At 38.3% G+C, this 17,157-nt stretch overlaps 2 protein-coding genes across 3 annotated transcripts; one reads left to right on the forward strand and one right to left on the reverse strand.

Annotated features, from left to right (window-relative positions):
• Positions 1–4: 4 nt before the first annotated feature.
• actl6a (actin like 6A) lies at positions 5–8,419 on the reverse strand. The gene is made up of 14 exons (XM_015007289.2): positions 8,255–8,419; positions 6,598–6,674; positions 5,796–5,970; positions 3,832–3,932; positions 3,453–3,550; positions 3,173–3,267; positions 2,314–2,420; positions 2,123–2,212; positions 1,967–2,028; positions 1,686–1,800; positions 1,415–1,495; positions 952–1,047; positions 746–832; positions 5–639 (listed from the first exon to the last, which is right to left on the reverse strand). The coding sequence occupies exons 1-14, from the start codon at positions 8,277–8,279 to the stop codon at positions 559–561; spliced, it is 1,290 nt and encodes a 429-aa protein (XP_014862775.1). The 5' UTR covers positions 8,280–8,419; the 3' UTR covers positions 5–558.
• Positions 8,420–8,433: 14 nt separating this feature from the next.
• On the forward strand, positions 8,434–11,746 carry aldh7a1 (aldehyde dehydrogenase 7 family, member A1). Of its 2 annotated transcripts, XM_015007288.2 has the most exons (3): positions 8,442–8,529; positions 9,501–9,533; positions 9,640–11,746. In XM_015007288.2, exon 3 carries the CDS (start codon positions 9,645–9,647, stop codon positions 11,271–11,273), a length of 1,629 nt encoding a protein of 542 aa, XP_014862774.2. In that variant the 5' UTR covers positions 8,442–8,529; positions 9,501–9,533; positions 9,640–9,644; the 3' UTR covers positions 11,274–11,746. The 2 variants fall into 2 exon arrangements, with proteins under 2 accessions (XP_014862773.2, XP_014862774.2); XM_015007287.2 differs by lacking the exon at positions 9,501–9,533 and having other exon boundaries at positions 8,434–8,529.
• Positions 11,747–17,157: the final 5,411 nt, after the last annotated feature.

A 17,157-nucleotide genomic window follows, 5' to 3' on the forward strand; every position in this document is an offset into this window, starting at 1 on the left:
GTAATCATAACAAAATTGACTTTATTTTTCAAAGGTCATATGTAGCCAATGACAAAAATGAAAATTAAATACAGATTTTTAGTTGAAATATGAGTAACCAGGGGCAATAACTGACCGGCAACTGCTTATGAATTTACCAAGTACACGAAATGACAATAACAAAACACATTCACATCCTGCTAAATGATGCTTCCTCCAAATAAAGACCCTCGTCACACAACATCTTACCAGTTTTCTGCTGGGATCCTGTACAACCCTAATTACTCATTTCTCCCCAGTGTAATCGGAAACAACTTTTTGATGACCCAAAGTTTCCATCAGCAGGTAACAGAGAAAGCGACAGTCTGTTTTGGCTATTTAAAAAAAAGGATCTTGAGTTGATTTTTTTTTTTTCTGTTTTTTTTTTTTTTTAAGATCCTGACAAGCGACCAACTCAGATTTAAAAACAAATCATACAAAATGAGAGTTGACTGTTCCTGAGTCTGGGTCAGAGGTTGACTCCTCATGATGTTGAGCTAGAAGAAGATGGAGAAGAGAAGGTTGAGACTGGATGTCAAATCAAGGACACTTTCTGTCCACACACTGCTTTCCTCCTTCTTCGTATTCCTGTTTTGAGATCCACATCTGCTGGAAAGTTCCCTGGAGAACAATAAACATGCTGTCAAATATGCAATATGCATACATACATAATAGGTTCTATCACGTGAGGGGCTCACAGTACTACAGAGCCTCTGAATGGTCTTACCAGTGATGCCAGGATGGAGCCTCCTATCCACGCACTGAACCGGCGCTCCACCGTAGTGTTGTTGGCAATCAGCTTCAGTCTCATGCTCTGTAAATTACAAACAAGGGGAAATGTAGCATTTAACATAATGCAGCTAAACTGAATTTATCACAAGTCACAACTTGTGATAAATTCAAAGCTGTTTACAAATGATGACTGTTTCTTACTGGAGGGGTTTTCTGGGAAAGTTCTCTGTTCAATCGGTCAGTGAAGCCCTGGATGAGTGTGTTTCCTCCCGTCACCACCACACTGCCGTACAGACCCTTACATACACGTCAATAATCACAAATGTTAAACAAACTCTGAGCCAATCGTTATCCTCATCACAGAAAATAGCTTCTGATCCAAATCGGCTGATTTTCATCTGGACAAACCAGTGAAACTCAAATATTCAGTCATTTTCTAATGAACTAATGGGCCATGATAACAACTCTATGATGTAGAAATAGTGTGCAAAGGAGGAAGACTCAAAGTTAGTCTCTTACTTGTTATTTTAATTAAAATAACCTGCTATAGCTCGTTTCTTTGTTTTGGGCATTGCAGACTAACTCAAAAACTTGTCCTGCAATAAAAAAAATATATATATATATTTTAGGTGCAATAAATCTTTAACAGCTGTCCACTACTCACCGGTCGAATGTCAATGTCACACATTCCTACACTGGTCGTCACCACGTGGCCAACTCCTAACATGGTGTTTCCAGACAGGCCCTAAAAGAGAGCAGATTATGCATCGCTTTTATTTACAAAAAAGGCGAATTATGCAATAATAAAAATATCTGAACACTTATTTTTTTTATTCAAGGTACCAATAAGCTCACTGCGTTTTTTTTTTTATACCACTAACTGTTAATTTAAAAGTACATTTAGTTTAATGTTGCCTGACAAACTTAGCACCAACTTTGGCATTAGAGGGGTCAAACAGTCCCTCTGGGATCTTTAGTCTCTCCGCACCAAAGTCACAGTTGTAGCCATTAGGGAGTTCATAATGGACTGTGGGCATCTGAGCAGCAACTCTGAGGAAAAAGGAAAGATTGAGTCGTTCAGATAACAAAAACCAACATATCTACCGTGAGCTGTAGAACAAAGACAGGAATCATTGCTAAAAATAAGTAAATTTTCAATTAGATTTTGAGAAGAGAAAATCATTTTGAACTCCAAGAATATTTGCTAGTAACTCACTGTTCATCGTATGGAGAGTCTGACACCTGCAGGACAGACGCCTGGAAATCCTGGATTACACACTGCGATAAACAGGGCACAGAAAATGACACATCTAATTCCGGCATTCCACAGAAATCCTGAAAGTGCTGCAAAACAAATGAACTCATTCCTTACATTACACATGTAGTTGTGCCAAGACCGAGTGACTTGAGGTAGTTTCTCCTTTTTCTTCCAGCTGGCCGGGGATCCCTCCCGCACTGGATCCTGTGACATATTCACACAGCAGGCAGCAAACGGCAAACATAACTACTTAAAAATGTGTCAAATTAAACTTCAAGCAGATTTAAAATGAACAAAGTGTTTACCTTTGATGCAATCATGTAGGGAGGGATTATCTCCACACTTAACTCTTGAAACAACTCCCGACACTGCATGCTCATGAAATCACCAGCCAAAGGTGACTTTACAATGCCTGACAAAAACAAACAAAAAAAGACAGTACAAAATTAGCTTTACGTTGGGAAAGTTAGGAGTTCAATTTTGATAGTTCATCTATAGTTTTTGTATAATACACCAATGGCCATTTCCAGCATCTTTGTTGAGTTTAGCTACAGTGTTTGTTCACAATTTGCACCAAATGAAAGGATCAAAGTTTTCACTTTTGAGTGTTCATTCGCACAGATTAATGGTGCGTTCACACCAAGCACGTTTTGAGCGTCTAGCGCAGCGCAATTTGAATTGTTTGGAGCGTTTGACAGATGCTTTTTGGCGCAAGTAACGCGTCTGGTGTTAACGCACCATAAATGTATTCACATTTTGTGTTGCTGGATCGTACCAAAGTGTGTAAAGGATTGAGGATTACTTTTCCAAAAGTACTACAATAATTGAATCAAGTTTCATAGACAAATGCTGCTGAGGTTTAATTATTTAAGGAGTCAACCTGTTAGAATATGAACAATATATAAGACCATGGTTTTGTTTGGAAATGTCAGTACATTTCCAAACAAAGAATCCTGCGTCACAGAAACTCATTACCACAAACTGCAGAAATTGCATAAATGCAAGAGAAGCACATGACCGAGACGAGCTGCAACCAGCAGATGGCATCAAGTTGCCAAGAAGAGACATAATCCACATGATTCAGCTTTAGATTCCAACCATTTTTTTTCCATTTGTCTTGTATTATAACTTAATCCTAGGGTTACATGTGAAACCATTCTTTACCTTGCTGAAGGACATAGCCATCATGCACTGGGATTGCTGTTGTGTGTGTAGCTCCGCTGTCCAGGACCAGACCTGTGGACCGCCCGTTGGCAAAGCTGGGATATTCAAAGTTAAGGGACCAGGAAAGGGATTCAAGGTGCAGGAACAGAAGTTATAGTACCATTTTGTAAATAAACAACTGAAGAGAAAGGTTCATCATTAAATTAGCCCAGTCGTTTCTGTCAAACTGTTCTCTTTACTGGATGAAAAAAAAAAAAAAAAAAAAAACTGTAAAGGATACGCAGACAGTACAGCTGATTTACAGAGGAAGAAGGCAGGAATGTTGTAATGCTCAAACATCAACTCTGTAAGCTTCTCTCGTTTTGCCCGCGTGTTCCACTGCAAACAAAACAGATGCAGTTACTCACTTGCAATAAATGGTGGCTGTCAGACACCCTTAAACAAATGAAGACCCCCAGAGTTAGAGACGAGCAGCAGCACAGGAAGCTAATTTTATACTTTAATCCCCGTCCCACAATATTTTTCCAGAGCCTAAAGCAAAGGGCATGTCAGAAATCCAAGTTGCTGCCAACTTGTGCTGAAAGTACATTAATATGGTTTGATTACAGTACCTATTAAAGATGCCAATTATACTAAACATTAAGCAGCAGCAAACTCACCGATGCTTCTGACATGAGCACAGGATGTAGGCTGGGTTCAGACTTGAAGTGCATCTTATACGTGTGATCCAAAATTGCCTGGAAACTGTCCCAGTCCTCAACTATAGATCAAATAAAAGAGAAAGTAAAGCAACCGTTTACTCTAATCTGTCTTTTTTATGTATGAAGTGACATCCAGCCATTTAGTTTTTAGAAATGGTTGCTTAGTAATTGAAAAAAAAATATGTCTATAAACAAAAAGAAAAAAAAGAAAGACATTTTAGATACAGTAAAATCTCACTGCTGGAAGCAAAGCTAAACATCACATGCATTTAAAAATATATATCTCTTACTATTATTTGACCCAGGCAAGATAATGATAAAAGAATTAGAGCAATGAAGAGTTATTTTTAGATAACAATTTGAGCACCAGACGAGCAGCAATGTTCCAGGTCAGGCCTCCACGGGAGCCAACGGTCCCACTGTGCTGTTCTGCTGCAATTAGCATGGGTGTCACACTCAGTTCTGGGTAGCTGCAAAGCCAAACACCAATGGACCACCATTCTGACTTGCATCATCATCTGCTGAAATGGTGCATTGGGACACGTGTTTTATTTCCAATCATGCTGATAATTGTGAGAATTCAGAAAATGTTGTGGGTTTAAATCCTAAAAAAAAAAAAATTATAATCCTGATATAAGAATGGAAAGGAAATGCAGCTTATTATTGTTCAATTACAGAACAATAATAAAAACAAATCTTAAATATTTAGTCAATGTTTTTGAGTTCCCTATTTAGATAACTTAGAGCAGGGGTCCCCAAACTTTTTCCTGCGAGGGCCACATAGCTGTTCCTTTCTCTGGTCGGGGGCCGGTCTTAGTTTTTGGAGAAAGAAACCTTAGAAAATTCTTGTCGACGGGGGCCTACGACGACACATATTCGCACTTTTAGATAGGTTTTTACCCAGAATGCAAATGGAAAAAACCGTGAGTGAAACGGTGACTGGTACTGACTATTCCATGGAGGGAAAGTTACTTTCACATCTGCTCAAGCCCCCCTGGTGGTTGAAGAAAAATCCACATATAAACCGGAAAATACAATATATGAAAAAAAACACTGAATGCTCTCTGGTATGAGGAGGCGGGCCGGATCCGGCATTGTTCAGGGGGCCGGACCAAATGACGTCGCGGGCCGAATCCGGCCCGCGGGCCGTAGTTTGGGGACCCCTGACTTAGAGAACCAAAGAAGACTATATTTCTAATGTGGAACACAGCAAAAATAATGTTAATAATATTGTTGAATGGCCACTACAACACATATCTTAAACGTCTCACAGCACATACAACAAAGCATGCTAAGAATATATGGGTTCGGCACAAATTAGTTCTAAAGATCATTTTATGGAAAATCTGACCAAGACTTATACTGTTACTTTTTTTAATTGCCACTGCAGGTTAATGGGGCTTAAACTCAGTTCAGTACCACGGACAGTTCTGGACATGTGACCGCCTTCGTAGATGCTTGAAGTAATAAATTACACCAAAGGGGAGTATTTTAGCATTTACACAGACATGGTTTTAAAACAAAATAAAGGAGAGACACCTGGGTTTAACTGGGAAAAGAAAACTTATGTTAGATGAGTTTATTGTTTGGGCTCAAGATAGTCTTATAAATATTCATAAACAGCAGTAATATGTCAGTAATTGATGTGAGGAGCTCGTCTACAAAGTCACACTGAAACAGTCCAACTGTAGATATGGATCAAGCAGCACAATTTCTAAATATTACTCCTATTTGACATCACTGACCATAGCAAAAATTAGAATTTTTTTTTTATGGAAGTGTAAAATGTAAATAGTGTAGCGCTGAAAAACAAAAGAAAATGTATTCACTGATAAATACGCCGCCTGTACGTGAGTCAATTTCCATTTGTACATAAATCGTCAGAAAAACACTTAAAGACTTCCAACAGACCGAATACTTACTCATGCCGTTCTTTAGGGGAGACATGACCTCCATGCTCTCCCTGGGAACCCTCAGCTGATTGGTATCGATGTAGTAGGTGGTGCCGCTCTGCTTGCTCTTGTCTCCGTCCGTTTCCATGGGTGTACTGCCATCATCCCGGTCAATAGTAACACCGATCACTGTTGGGAAGTCCGCCTAAGCCAGGGACAAACAAAGAAAGAAAAACACATTGCAAGTCAAGGCACACTTTTACATTTACTTCTTCATCAGCATTGGCTTTCTGTTGGTTAAAAATGTTTTTAGAGCCAATATTTGAACTAATGTGTTACTTATGAAATTACATTATACTGAAAAGTACCCAATTTTAATCTCATCTATATTCATATCAAACTAACAAAAGATTTCTAGAAAGATTTTTCTATACATCTAAGCTAATTTATATTTCCCCAAGAAGGAAATTCATTGCTTCAAGGTTGGTTAGAAATTATTCAAACTCGCATCGCAACAGTGTCATACCAATAAGCACACACAGAAGCACGCAACTGTGTTATAAACAAGGTGTTTTGAAATAATCATAATGAACAAATAAAACATTTGATTAATGAATCAACGCTTCATCGTATTTCCACTATTAAGAACTCCTACTAAAGCACACAAAAATCTAAACCAAGGAAGTGTTCCAAAATGATCTGAACTCAATTTACTGTCTCCAGGGTGACAGCCCCAATTTCCTGACACTGGCGTCCCCCCAGAGATAACATGCACACACTCAGAGGAAGAAAAGACACACAGTTAATCAGGTCATTTGAGTGATTCACCTACCTTGGGACAATCTTCTCCCGCATAGCCAGCTCTTACAGAATACGAACCGATGTCAAACACCAACGCTCCCACTTCATCTGCAGAAAGGAGCCATACACAGGGATGTTAGAATTTAAACCATGCATTTAAGTTTATTTGGATATGTCTTTGCAAAGAGAGAGAGTACAAGGGCACTTAGAAAACAACAGTTAATTAATAAAGTGAATTTTTGGACTAAAATTTGTCTATTTAGATCTTTTTCTGTTGTATACAACTTCACCACAAAGTGGCATAATGACAACAAAAACCTGAAGACATTAAATGAACTTAAAAGGAGTCAACCACTAGCATCATAGTGTTGCTCTGCTAAGTCATCATCACAGAGCTGCTAAAACTTGTGCCTACAGATTATTTCTTTTTTTACGTCTTAAGCACAACTTCATGACAACAATGAAGGATATCAAAACTCTCAAAAGAGATCCAATAACTTGTAACTTTTTTTCCAATTCAGAATGCATTGTTCCTATACTGGCAGACGTACATAACTCCAGTCCTCAAAAGCTATTGTCCTGCAACTTTCACAATTAAGTCTTTTCAACTTAGCTCTTCAGAATGCCATCAGGTTTAGCTGAGTCCTGGTAACTACCTATTCATTTGATTCAGGTGTGTTGGAGCAGGGACACATGTCAAATTTGCAGGACAGTAGCTCTTGAGAACTTTATATGGAGAATCATGGTTCAGTGCATAAAATGCAACTCTACTTTAAATATTGTGTCAACCATAACAACAGAGTAAGGAGTATGAATATTGTAAAAGACTGCTTGGAAACAAACAGTTTACATTAGCCAAAAGCATGCATTATCTGTATTTATTTAATAGTGATTTTTTTGTTTACAACATAAACAATAAGACTTCCTGATATACAAACCTAATGCCAACACATCTAATCAAACTATTTTGTTTTTATATGTACAGTAAAATCAAATAAGATTATAATCTCTTAGATTTCAGTGTTGTATAGGTCACCAGTTATTTAAATGTACATTCAATGGCTTATAAGTAAAACAAAACAGATTTTATTATACTGCTATGTTTAGTGCAACGTTTCTCCTAATTATTTGTCAAAACAAATTAAATTAATGGTTTATGCTGGGAAAGTAATATTATTTTGATAAAGACAAGACGAGTGACAGATAAACTAACTTTATGTGTATTTTTAACAAACAGTTCGGGTTACTAATGAACGAAATGACAGTGAGAACATTTAAATTAGGTGCTCAAATTATTGAAAAGAGGACTTTATCGTTATCTCCGTAATAGGGTTTATCATTCCAAGTCAATAACGGCGAAACAATATGTTATAGCTGATGCTTTTATCACATAGATAAATGGATGCTTCGGAAAGCACACTTCCATTCATTTCCTTTTAGCGACTATGGTTAGTCGTATGATCGAAACGTAAACAAGGCTGCAAACACAACATAGTGTGTCCAAATGATATTGTAGTCCTGATATATTTAAACCAGAGACTATAAATACAAAAAACAACGCATATTTAGCCTTCCACTGAGCTGAGCGTTAGCGCATCTAGCTAACTGTAAGCCTAGCTAATGCTAGTGCGAGACGCATCAACTTGTTCTAAAGTTTAGCTCCATTTCAATCAAAAGCTTTTACTTACCGCCTCCATACACTCCACCACTCATTGTGAAAAGTGTCTCAACGAACGATATTTCAAAATCGAAGCTACTGGACTAGAAATAAATCCTTCAATGTTCAATCACAACAAAAGCTATCTGCTAGCATGTAGCATCGATCGCTCTGACAAAGCAGGCGCCACTGTGCGTCGGACCAGCCGCCCAATCAGAATTCAGCACAACCGTGGTGCTTCCGGTAAGAGACTGTGAGTACTTCCCTGTTCTGGAGTGGACGTGGCCTAGTCGACTTCATATCAACGTGAGTAAAAAGCTGATAACAAACAACATTAACTTGATTTTTAGGGAATAATTTAATGTGCAAATGTTTCATGTGCAGGACTTGTGGCAATACAGCGAAGTTAGAGTTTGTTAACCTGGAGACCTTTGAGTCCACGCTATACTATGAACTCGCCTCATGGCGCATAAGTATCAAGTCAACAACACACGTTGGAGTATAAGACGCACAGATTGCAGCGTTATCTTGCAGTTAAAGGTTGCAGTTAAGGGGTAACTCCTTCACTTGTTCAATAGCATGAATGTCTTCGTGTCAAAGACTACATTTGTTGTAGTCTTGGTACATGTTGGATTAGGTTGAGTAATTTAACCATAAAAAAAAACCAGGTACGGTTCTATAACCCGGTAAGAGGTTTCTGACAAAGAAAGAGGAATTTTGCAAATATGATCATGCAAACTCTTAAATAAAAATGTTTAAAACTATCATGTTCTAAAAAATGTGTCACTTTGCTGCACAAGTGGTATAAAAGTAGTAAAATTAATTACATTACATTCATTTTAATGTACTTTTAAACCAGCATAGCATCTTTAAACATATGATATAAAGTGGAAAATATACTGACAATATACAAACATTATTGCACTTGAGTCTTAGGAAAGTCTGGTTTCCAATGGAAGTTAGATCTGCACAATTTACTGCACAGCAGTAACATTGTATCTGCAGAGAAAGTGTGTAATTTTAGTGGATTTCTCATCCTTTGGTTTCCAATAATATTCGGCTTGTTTGATGGATTTTTACTGTCATTTATTCACCTGATCTAGATTTTGGTGACTGATATTTTAATGCTTAACAAGATTTGTGAGATTGTTGTAATAATGGAAAAAGAGTTTTAAAATAAAATGTTGCTACTTGTAATTTTATTGTGACATGGCAAACATTGTCTGATGCTTTTTTAAAAAATATGTATAAATTTTAACCTTAACTTTCAATTTTAGGATTTCAGAGGCATTGGTTTTCTTTTGGACGTTGTGAGTTAAATCATAACCTTATACATTGATTGTTTTCATAGATGATTTACTTCTGAATGCCATCTGACATGTTAAATTAATTTTTAACTCTGATCTTGTTTTTCAGCATCCATGCAGCGCTGCTTCACTCTGACCCTTGCCCGGCACAGCAGGCTACTTTTAAGAAATAAATTTGCATCTGTTCGCTGCCACCAGTCAGCAGCCATGTCGAGTCTCCTCATCAACCAACCCCAATATTCGTGGCTAAAGGAGCTGGGTTTGTCTGAGGACAACCTGGGTGTTTACAATGGGAGCTGGGGAGGCAGCGGGGAAGTGGTCACGTCCTACTGCCCTGCCAACAATGAGCCTATAGCCAGAGTTACTCAGGCTACTATGGCAGAGTATGAAGCAACTGTTCAGAAGGCGAGGGAGGCCTGGAAGGTGTGGGCAGATATTCCTGCTCCAAAAAGAGGGGAGATTGTCAGACAGATAGGGGATGCATTAAGACAGAAAATCACAACTCTTGGAAGTTTAGTTTCTCTGGAGATGGGTAAGATCTTTGTTGAAGGAGTGGGAGAAGTTCAAGAGTACGTTGACGTCTGTGATTACGCTGTCGGTCTGTCAAGAATGATCGGTGGGCCCATCCTTCCCTCTGAAAGACCCGGACATGCTCTTCTGGAGCAGTGGAACCCTGTCGGGCTCGTCGGCATAATCACCGCCTTTAACTTCCCTGTGGCTGTTTACGGCTGGAACAATGCTATTGCGATGACCTGTGGCAACGTCTGCCTTTGGAAAGGTGCCCCAACCACCCCTCTCACCAGTGTCGCAGTTACCAAAATAGTGGCTGAGGTGCTAGAACAAAACAATCTGCCTGGAGCCATCTGCTCATTGACCTGTGGTGGCGCAGATATTGGTACTGCCATGGCAAAGGATGAACGTGTGGATCTCCTGTCGTTCACTGGCAGTACCCACGTTGGCAAGCTTGTGGCCATGATGGTGCAGGAAAGGTTTGGACGCAAGCTGTTGGAGCTCGGTGGGAACAACGCCATTATTGTGTTTGAGGATGCAGACCTGAACCTTGTGGTTCCCTCTGCGGTCTTTGCTTCTGTAGGAACTGCTGGCCAACGTTGCACCACAACCAGGAGGCTGATGCTCCATGAGAGCATCCATGACACAGTGGTTGAGAGGATATCTAAGGCCTACAAACAAGTTCGGATTGGAGACCCTTGGGACCCAAAAACTCTCTATGGCCCTCTGCATACCAAACAAGCTGTGGAGCAGTATCTGGCTGCCATTGAGCAGGCCAAGCAGCAGGGGGGTACCGTTGTTTGTGGTGGAAAAGTGATGGATCGTCCTGGAAACTATGTGGAACCCACTATCATTACAGGTCTGCCTCATGACTCACCCATTGTCCACACCGAAACCTTCGTCCCCATCTTGTATGTCCTGAAGTTCAAGACGGAAGAAGAGGCCTTTGCCTGGAACAACGAGGTCAAGCAGGGTCTGTCGAGCAGCATCTTCACCAAAGATATGGGCAGAGTTTTCCGCTGGATGGGGCCTAAAGGGTCTGACTGTGGCATTGTGAATGTCAACATTCCTACAAGCGGAGCCGAGATCGGAGGAGCGTTTGGTGGTGAGAAGCACACTGGTGGTGGAAGAGAATCAGGCAGTGATTCCTGGAAGCAGTACATGAGGCGCTCAACGTGCACAATAAACTACAGCAAGGATCTTCCTCTGGCTCAGGGCATCAAGTTTGAGTAAGCTGTCAAGTTAATTTTAGTAACACTAAATCTATGTGGTTTTCACGGTAGCTACTGTTAAACAATTGTCTTTGAATTTAGAAAAGTCTGTGTACATTAACCAAAACTTCAGAATAATTTTAGAGCAGTATTTAGCTGTGAATTATGATACTAATTTTGGAGAAGAAATAAATTTTGATAATTTGTCAGTTAAAGGTCAAACGCTGTTCTCAGAAAGTGTTCATGTGTACTTTTTCTACAAGCACTTAAATGTCACCCTGGTAACTGAATGACTGTATCAGATTCTTTATACTGTAAACAAAAAAACTGAAAAATCAACTATTATGGAAGAATAATGTCTGGACCTTAAAGAGCTTGTGATTGGTTAATGAACGTAGTGAACAAAAAACTTGCTGTTTGGTCTATGTACAATATACGATGCATTAAAAAAAGCTATTGAAAAAAACCTTAATAAAAAAAAGCTTGGGATGTAAATGTGGTTTCTGTGCTTCTTTTAAGTTTTAAAATGACATCAAACTAAAAACTAGCATTGGCATGACCTTGTTTAACTATGCTTCAATTCAGTAGTGAAACTTGCATCTGTTGAAGTCTTATTATAGTAGAGAGGAAATAATTTGCTTTATATTGAAATTAGGTTTACAGTTTAAACCTTTGTTCTACAATTACCTGCAAAATTGCCCCAAAAACCTTTCTTAAGGAACACTTTGCTGCAAACCATAGACATTTTAGACTGCTTTTTTTCTGAGGTTGGTTAGCAGAAATATAGTCTTTCCTTTATTATTTTTAACCCCATAAATAGATTTTTAACACACTCCTAAAGCTACAACATGTTCAGAATACAAGTAGTACTTGCATCCTGAGCAAGGTCCTACTTGATGCTTCTCTCCACCTGAGGTGCAGGAGAGAAGTACATTTACAATGTACTTTTTAAATTCCCATTTAGGTGGCATATTACAACGCGACACCTGTTGCAGCCAAAGATGTGTACTACCAGAGGCAAACCAAGTTAAAATCTGTCTTGTGTCCCAATGGGAAATCTGCAATGCAGACTGAAACGGGACCAATATCAGTCACAGTTATTGACTGATTTCAATAATCAAATCAAAAGGAAATAATTTACATATAGCTGGTCTATATGTAAACCTTTATAGCTGACATAAAAGTGAAATTCAGTTCAAAGTACATTCAATGATTTTGCTTTGGATTATAGCATTTGGTACATTTTGCTTGTGATCATGAACGTTTTGTAATCTTAAAGATAAAAAATCATAATGTTAATTTAGCAAGATGGCTGTACTAAGTTTTTTGGAAGAAATATACTTAAGTCCGTATTTGTGAGGTAATATTACATAGAACTGATGAAATCAGCTCTGTCTCTTTAATAAAAATACTACTCCAGCTCCACTCCCTCATGCCCCACTTCCCACCCCCAGTTTGCTCACCCTCCCACTCAGCTGCTCTCCACTCATACTCCAGCTCTGCTTTTACTCTCCATTTATTTATGACCTCTCCCAGCAGCATCCACTCCACTCACAGCTGAAAAGAAGAAGCGAAACCACAGCACTGTGTGCGACTCACAGTCCATGTCATTCAGGACATATGCAGTCCACTTCCTCTGCGTCTCATCTTCTCTGCAAAAAGGTAGAAAAGCCTCAACTATTTTTGAAATATCTTGGTTTTCTTTTCTGCACAGTAGCAGTGTGAATGAGATTTTAGTCATTTTAGCCACAGCTTCGAAAAATACATTTTTCTAAAATATGCTGTCGTAAAACCATTGAATTAAAACTGAGACGTGTTGAGCTTAAACAATTGCCAATATGAGCTCTAGTTGTTATAGGAAAGATTGTCCAATTACTTGATTTATCCGGTGTGAAGGCTTGTGTTTGGCTTTCAGGTAGTTAGGAGGTAATACGCTGATTTTATCCCATGTCCACAACCTGTGGTGCACCAAAATGTCAAGCAAAAATAATTATGAGTTCATGGTCATAAATTAATGATCATCTCATAGTGGTGCAGCAGTGATGGGAGGCATTTGAAAATGGTGGCATTAGCACACCAGGGTTGTTCCTAACTTCCTCTAATTTTTCCCCCTCTGTGCGCAAGTTGTAAAATTCACTTTTTTGGAAACAGACCCTGTTATGCTTTGTGTTGGCTGTTGACCTGTGATTTTTACAGAAGCATCTGGGATTCCCCTTGCATGAAATAATCTCACTTCTTCACTTTGTTCATTTCCTCTGCAGCTTCTTGTACAAAAAAAAAAAAAATTCCATCTTCGCTTCACTGACTCCTTCCAAGTTGTAACATGAGGCATTTTAGAAGAAACACTGGGAAGTTGTAATGAATTTTATTTGTGAAAAAAATATTTTTCCTGTGTGTTAAAAAAAAGTCTTAATTACAAGGGCTAATTTTCTTTCATAAATATACACTCAAGCTTCATCAACTTGAGGCCTAAAAGTACTTGAGAAAAGCTGACTTTATTTGTGAAACAAGGAGGTTTGGTTCTATGACCCTCCCATACACAATCAAATTATAGAAGAACTAAACCTATAGTCTTCGTAGAATAGTTTGTACTTTATTTTGTTTTTAATTTATTCAACCAATCTCCCTTCAAGAGTCTCAATTTGGACAGAGAAAGCACATTGTACATTTTTATTTTCAATGAGATATAGTTAAAGGTTTGATAGTCAGCAAATACAGTCGTGGAGCTGTCATCTTCCATTTTCCTCATGACGGATAAAATGAAGAGAAGACTGGTGTAGAAACCTCAGCAAGGCACGCATATTTTAAGTCACTTTGCACACTTCAAGAGGACCCTTTCTTCAATAATCCATAATGCATAGCAGCTCCGGCTCTCCCTGGTGTTTCTCCCACCTTCTTGACGTCACTTGCCATTTATGATGGTAACTCTGGCAACGGCCATCCTCCCCAAGAGATGTCTGGTGGATAAGACGGCCCAGAAAACGCCTTTTAAGGTTCTACTCTTGCTCCACCTTTTAATTGTCCTTGATACACTGGAAGTATTACATGAAGGCGGTCAGATAGTGTCACCACGAGTGGAGAAAAAAATGACATGCAGATAAAAACGTGCGTTGAAGATGTTCTCCTATTTCTATTTGATTTGGTCAAGTATGAACTGCGGTCACCTTTGAAAATTCACAATTCCTAAGATATTTGGTAATGGTTTGCTCTGAAGATCAGTGACAGCAGAAACATGCTTTCCTTTGTGGTGAAATGTTAATGTGTTTTATATGTTAGATCAATACCTGGGTTTTAGAAGTTATTCAAGTAAATACGTAATTAGTAAATCAAATGAAAATTATATGCCTATTCATGTGAACAACCAAACCCTAAATTCCCTTTTAACTTGCAAACCTGTTCATGAACAAAACAACTATCAATGCATTCTAATTTGCAAAAGTTTCTTTTTTTTTTTTTTGCATTTATGCAAAGTAGCATCTAACAAACAGTGGAATACTGCAGAAACCTGTTGACCACTTTGGGAGGAACTTATCATGAGAAAAACAACATGAGATGTTTCCAGTGAACCGTATAAAAACAACCATCATATTCAAATAATGTCATTTTATCCACAGCACTGTTACTCTGTGTGTTGCTGAGTTCTGCTACTTGCTAAATTTGCATCCATGCAAATAAATTGTCTCACATGCAAGCCACATTACAAACGGGTTACTGTATACAATGCCCGTCATGGGTTCCACTGTGCTATTAATAGCCTTCAAGACGTATTTGCTTTTCCTTTTTTTTCAGACACAAGGCTATTGATGTGCTATTTTTATATTGTCAATTTGCCCTACCTCCTTTCCTTTCGGTTGCCAAGCAATAGAACAGGGAACCTGATTGGCCAGTGAGAGGCTTTTGCTGACTGTGACACTCGACTGGCTGATGAAATTCACTCTTATTCTGCTTACTGGACTCTGAGAGCACAAGACTTGGTGTCTTATTTTGTAGTGTATTTTTTTGAAATATTCAAGGTAGTGCAAAAACTAAATAGTTATTCTCCATTTACTAGTTTTCGCCAGTGATGCTTGCAAGGAGAAGAACCACATAATCCAAGCTGCATTAATAATAACCCCATTCTAACATAATCTTCTGCTATCATGTTAATTCTAATCCTCTTAATCTGTTTAGGGGTAAATTGGTGGGACACACCTAAACCACCGCTGTGTAAGTGAATTCAAATAGACTTAATCTGACCCCATGCATCTCCCAAAGGAAACCAAGGCCTGGTGAAACTTTCATCCACCCTCAATTGATTATGGCTCGTGCAGAGATTTGGAAAAGCCTATCCCACTGCTCCCTTTCATAGGCCCTATAAAAAATTCATCCCGTCCTAATGGAGAGAGAGAGATGGAGAGAGATCCTTTTGAATGAGCCTGCTGCAGGCTAAGCACGCAGCGGCACAGCTGTCTCCTGGCACCATGCAAAATTAGACATTTGCATGTTTTCGATGTTATCCTAACTTATTAATGACATTAGGTATTGGTTTTTATTCTTTTGTAACCACCAGAATATCTACACGTGGATGAAGAAGACTTTTAAGGTTTTTCTTGTACATTGCAGATTAGGTAAAATCTTTAGGTTGCATTTTATGCAAGTCTAATGCTTATTTTATACAAGACAAATGAGTCAGAAGGTTGGTGACAGTTTTATGTTTAAATATTTGTCTAAGCTACATATGAGGTCTGGCTTATATGAGTTTAAGCTACATCTTATTTAATTCTTTATTTTTGCATTTCAGATGTCTTGCTAAACTATTGTTTAAATTTTACACAAAATATAAATCTAAAAGCTTCTTCTGCTGAAGACTGTATTTAAAGAGGGTGACACATATATCAAACCCGAAAAAATATTATCCATAAAAAATATCATCCAAGGCAGTGGCTGGTACTGAGTGTTTGGATAATACGGTGGCAGAACACGAGAAAATGCAAAGATTTAAATGTTTCGTGACCTGAGCAGACACAATGAGGAAGTGTCATATTCATGGAATAACTAGAAGTCTATCAATAGACAGAAGGTGGAGATGGTAAACAGCAGAGGGGAAAAAGTCCTGGACTGATCTTCCATCTGCAGGATTATAACTGTAACCATTGTTTTAAATAACAGATATTGGCTGCAGTAATAAAAATGGAAGTTACCTAGTGGGGCACCACTGTTTCTTGCTTGGTAGTATTTGTCTTGACAAATGTACAATGACATTATAAAAACTCCAGGGTGACAAAAAGAATTTGGTGCAAAAACATGTAATTGGGCAGAATTTTAATATTGATTTGATTATTATTATTATTGTTGTCGTCTTTAAGGGTGACCATTATGAAAGGTTCAGTATAAGATGTACTCACTCTATTGCTACTATGATTACCCAATAGGTAAAGTATCTCAATTTTAAGACACTTCCTGTGAAATCAATCACATTTTCTATTTGTTTTGCTCTTCTTTTTCCCAGATTAAGGCTAAATGTTCACATGCTTTTGATAACATCACACAAAGTGTAAGGCCATTGATCAGGATTGTTTTGAGAACCTTAATTTTTGTTTGTCCATAAGCATTTAGTATCATGTTTTTAATCAAATTCTTCCTTCAAAAGTCTTCCCTTCTACTCACCAATCATTTTGAGCCAAGTTGGCATAAAAACGAAATGGTCAGTATGTTGTATTAACATGGTTTTGAAGTCAGAGCCTATCCATTACATCGTTCCAGTTAACACCTGTGGGAAAAAGTGAGGGGGAAAAAAATCCATCACTTAGCAATTAAAAAGAGAAGTTATAGTCTGAGGTCAAACAAGCAGAACCACTCTACTGGTAAAAATGTATAACAATTTGACACGATACAAGAAGAAAACACCATTTATACATTTTTGTAGT

The sequence above is a fragment of the Poecilia mexicana genome, unplaced genomic scaffold (assembly GCF_051168715.1).
Source record: "Poecilia mexicana isolate PSO_F unplaced genomic scaffold, ASM5116871v1 scaffold_4, whole genome shotgun sequence".
NCBI classification, from domain to species: domain Eukaryota; kingdom Metazoa; phylum Chordata; class Actinopteri; order Cyprinodontiformes; family Poeciliidae; genus Poecilia; species Poecilia mexicana.

Bases quoted from the DNA above. Each gene is read 5' to 3' on its own strand.
- aldh7a1 (XM_015007287.2), top strand. From the start codon at position 9,645: ATGCAGCGCTGCTTCACTCTGACCCTTGCCCGGCACAGCAGGCTACTT.
- actl6a (XM_015007289.2), bottom strand. From the start codon at position 8,279: ATGAGTGGTGGAGTGTATGGAGGCG. The intron at 2,421-3,172 runs GTAAAGAATGGT...TGTTTTTGTCAG, and splicing joins TGGCTATGTCCTTCAGCAAG to GCATTGTAAAGTCACCTTTG. The intron at 1,496-1,685 runs GTTGGTGCTAAG...GCTCTCTTTTAG, and splicing joins TTGACCCCTCTAATGCCAAA to GGCCTGTCTGGAAACACCAT.